Below are 4,287 nucleotides of genomic sequence, written 5' to 3' on the forward strand. Positions count from 1 at the left end.
GTTAGGAAACATATCAAAAGCCGTCTTATGCGATACATCAAATTTGGAGGCATGCTGGAGGCGATCTCCCACCGAACGGGGATTCCGCGTGGTGAGCTCGTGAAAGGCGGCGGTAGTCAATATCAGGATCAAACCAGTGGCCATGGACGAAGGTTTCACGCGGCGCACGTTATACGGGTTGGTGCTATCGATGAGCGGTTAAGAGAGAAAAACGTTTCACTTTACAAGGCCTTGGCCAACTTCATCGGCCACACGCAAGTGGTGCCAATGGAGGCAAACCAATGGAATGGCATCGGAGGCAAGATTGACCGTTTCCAGTCGAACCATTTGGAGCACCTGGCAAGGATTACCTTTAACGCTTTGTATGACGATGCCAACGAAAAGACGATGACCGATTTGGTGACACTGATGGACCAGTTGATTGGCAGTTTTGGAGAGATCCCAACGATTGGCACGGATTTCCCGAAGACTGCCGAAGAATGGTTGGACACTCCGGAAGAACTACATGGATACGCAGGGCTCGGATATAATATGGTGATGAGTGGTTTCTTTGAAACAACCTACCTTGACTCTACTGCCGATCCGGCCAAGCAGCAAGGCATGGAATCCGCGGAACACAGTAGTCACTACAACAAACGTGTACGTGATCCTAATCGGCATATCTCGACGCGCCTGGTCCGGTACTTCTCCTTCGGTGGCATTCTGCAGGCGATGGCCGAAGAAACAAAGCTTTCCTCTGCAGAACTCGTCCAATGGAGATCAAGTGAATCGAACGATGCCTTATCCCATCATCGAACGATGCCTTATACCATCCCAGAGAAGGTTCAAAGTTCTTAACGTTGCCACAATCAACCAGGGTTTGAAACTAACAAATGAGGCACTATTCGAAACGTTGACCAATTACATTGACCACGATGATAACATGATCAATATGGCAAATGTTTGGCATGCAGTTAGTAGTGAAATTGATCAGTTTCATGTTAACAATGCAGAGCAATTGCTCCAGATTGATTTCACTGGCATATTTGAACCAACGAACCGTCCCAAGGTTGTGGATTTGTTAGATGGGTTTCGTAATTTAATTATAAATTATGTACAATCTGAAGCTCGCAGTGAAGCAGACCAAAACGAACTGGATGAGGGTAAGATTGACGTGTGGTCGGCCGGAGCTGAGATGTTGTTCGAGGGGGGCAAAGCTGGGTACAACATGGTGAAGGATGGAGCCCTCAATAGTCGGTACGCGAAGGCTTAGATCATGATGCACCACGCGATAACGAATTCCTCGATTTTAACCACGATGTTATTTAAAACATGGACTAATAACGGAGTCTCATTAGTAGACCCCAGTTCAACCACAAAACGATGAACTTTTTTATGGCAACGAAGAAGGTTTCGATCATCGAATACACAATGTGAAGAGGCATATTAGAAGCCGCATAGCACGACGACTACAATATTTGTGTACTCATATTTAACGAGCCAAATAAAGCGTAAACGCCAGGAGGAGGTACTGCCCTCAACCATATCTAATCGATTTGATAGCTCCAATCTTGTCCAACACTTTATCAATACAAAATTATTGGCACATGTGGGATGGAATCAGTCGGGCGTCGTTCTCGGTTACGGGCAGCAAACTTAGTCAAACGGCCCAACTAATAGTGATAATTAGTTCAGTGGTAAAGATCCAATGCTGTAGAATGGAAAATTCGATCGTCTCTCAGTTGAATGATCAGTTTCCCGAGTTGGTCGAGGCTAATGGAGTATATCAGCAGGGTGAAGTGAAGTCAATTATAAAGAGTCTTCTTCTAAGCTATTTCGAGTTCGGCGCAACGGTGCAGGCACTGGCAGAATTTACGGAAATTCCACGCGTTGATCTTGTGAAGAGCGAACAATCACTGCGTCGTGTGGAAACCACCGGGCAAGGATACCAACTGATCAACGGCAATTTTTTGCGTGGTGCAGGGATCGATGATCGTTTGAAACAGCAGAATCCTTCGCTGCACACAGTGTTAACCGAGTTCATTGACCAAGTTCGCGATGCTCCAATAGGCTTTTTCCATGATCAGCCAAAGGAAGCACAGCAATGGAACGAAGTTCTTGACAAGATGAATCGATATCAGGCGGAAAACTTGGAGCTTTTGGCCATGATCAACTTTAAATCTGGCTACGATGTGGGTGATGAGAAAAGGATGAAGGAATTAATGAACCGATTTGAAGACTCGATCGTCCATTTTCCAACTATATTCGATTCGGGTTTTTCGGAGTATTTTGCCGAATGGGTTAAAACACCGGATCCGATATATGGAATGGCGAGTTCAACTTATTATCGTACGCACCGAACAGTTAAGCGCTCCATCTTATCTAATCCATATCTAATCAACGGGGCTTAGATTGATTAGAACTACATTGTTCGTATAAAACAGTTGTAACAGGGAAGGGATGAATCAGTTGGCGGCCTGTACGGTGTGTGTAGCAAATTTCCAGAAACGGGACAAACTGATTGTGATAATAAACTGCAAACATAGCCCATGGGTCCTCGTGCATCTGTCGAACGTTGGGGGTCGGTGGGAGACCATCATTCCAAAGCGACCGGTCAAAATCAACCGGTTCGTCTACGAGAAGAAGTGCAGCGGCATGTAAAGGATTTTCTGCTGGGCTTCTTCGAGTTCGGCGCAATGGTGCAGGCGATCGCGGAATTTACGAAAATCCCACGAGTGGATCTTGTCAAGAGCGCTGAATATCTCTCCCCTGGTCAACTGAACAGCAAGGAAGGATATGAACTCATCAGTGGTTACTTTATCCGCGACGGAGCGATCGACAATCGCTTAGAACAGCAACATCCCGCACTGTACAAGATCGTGAGCGATTTTATTGAGAACCAACAGTCAGTTCCAATGGTGCACTACGAGAGCAGCTCCATAGAATCAAAGCAGTGGAGCGAACTTTTTGGCAAAATTAATCGATTTCAGTCAGAAAACTTGCAGCTTTTGGCCCAGGTCAATTTTGCAACTTACGACGAGGTCAGCGAGAGCGCAATGAACGAGTTAGTGCAACGATTAGATCAGTTGATCGGCAGCTTACCGAAGGTATATGATTCGAATTTTACGGAGCCGTTTGCCGAGTGGATTCGTTCGCCGGAAACTCTTTATGGATTGGTCAGACCATATTTTTATAGTACGCGCCGTAGAGCAAACAAAAATTACCAGTCGACGTAATAAAATCTGTTTAAGATCAGTGATTGACAAAAATAATTATAAATAACCGTGGAGAAGTAAAATGTCTTATTTACGGGTTTTCGTTTCGCCAAATCGCAGGCTACAAACGACCTGGCGGCTCCATTAGTAGTCTGAATCACCCGTGCCATTAGAAAATGCTAAATTCCTGAAACGTTATAGACGTAATCTCATGTTAGAAAATAAAACCAATCACTCGATGATGCGCAAATGCATCGTTAAAAATCATGACACAGAATAAATTATATTTTCATTCTAAATCCAAATGAATCTCACATTTTTAGTTTGGGCAACACTTTACTTAACGCATTGTCCAAACGAGAGGAAGAATGAGGAAATTAATACCAACAATACTCAAAAGATAAGTTGCTCAAGTTGCTCTGAAGCTCTCTAGAAGTCCCAGTCAGGATATGCGATTTAAGACGCAATCAAGTTGGGTAGCGTTATCGATTCCGAGAACCTTTGTCAGTACCTTGAACGGATCCACATCAACACCGTCACAAGGGGCTGATCAAAAGATTGCAAATCAGATACTATATTGAAGCAGATAGCACATCGACTGGGTGGTAATTCTTGTTAAGGTGACGCTTTGTTTTAAAAAAGGGCAGAATTATTATGAAACATTGTTAAGGTAAAAAAATCGGTTACTTTGTATGATCAATGACGCTAACCGATGATGCTTTGAGGTTGCTCCGGTAATCCATAAATTTTCGGTTGGATCAATCGGACGCTGAAACCCTAAAACGAGGCCTGCCGGTCGACGAGCTCTGAACGTTATCATTGATATAAGAAACAGTGTGAACCTGTTATCATATTTAATGATAACATATCAATTTAGATAACAACCGAACGGATCGGTGAAACACCATTGTTGTGTTAGAAAGGCGGATATAAACCGAGGGCTACACTTTTGGCAAACAGAAATCATTATTTGTGGTCAGTTACGTGAGCTTACATATTTGCAATTCCAAAGCGTTTAAATGATTGGCAATAGAATAAGAACTAGACGAGCGTACGACCCCAGCTCAACCGCTTACGATGAGCATTATCATGG

General features: G+C 43.9%; 1 protein-coding gene across 1 annotated transcript; it reads left to right on the forward strand.

Annotated features, from left to right (window-relative positions):
* Window positions 1–51: 51 nt before the first annotated feature.
* On the forward strand, window positions 52–837 carry LOC131214407 (uncharacterized). The gene has a single exon (XM_058208784.1). The coding sequence runs from the start codon at window positions 52–54 to the stop codon at window positions 835–837; it is 786 nt and encodes a 261-aa protein (XP_058064767.1).
* The last annotated feature ends 3,450 nt before the right edge of the window (window positions 838–4,287 follow it).

Source organism: Anopheles bellator, unplaced genomic scaffold (assembly GCF_943735745.2).
Source record: "Anopheles bellator unplaced genomic scaffold, idAnoBellAS_SP24_06.2 scaffold00830_ctg1, whole genome shotgun sequence".
NCBI lineage: Eukaryota > Metazoa > Arthropoda > Insecta > Diptera > Culicidae > Anopheles > Anopheles bellator.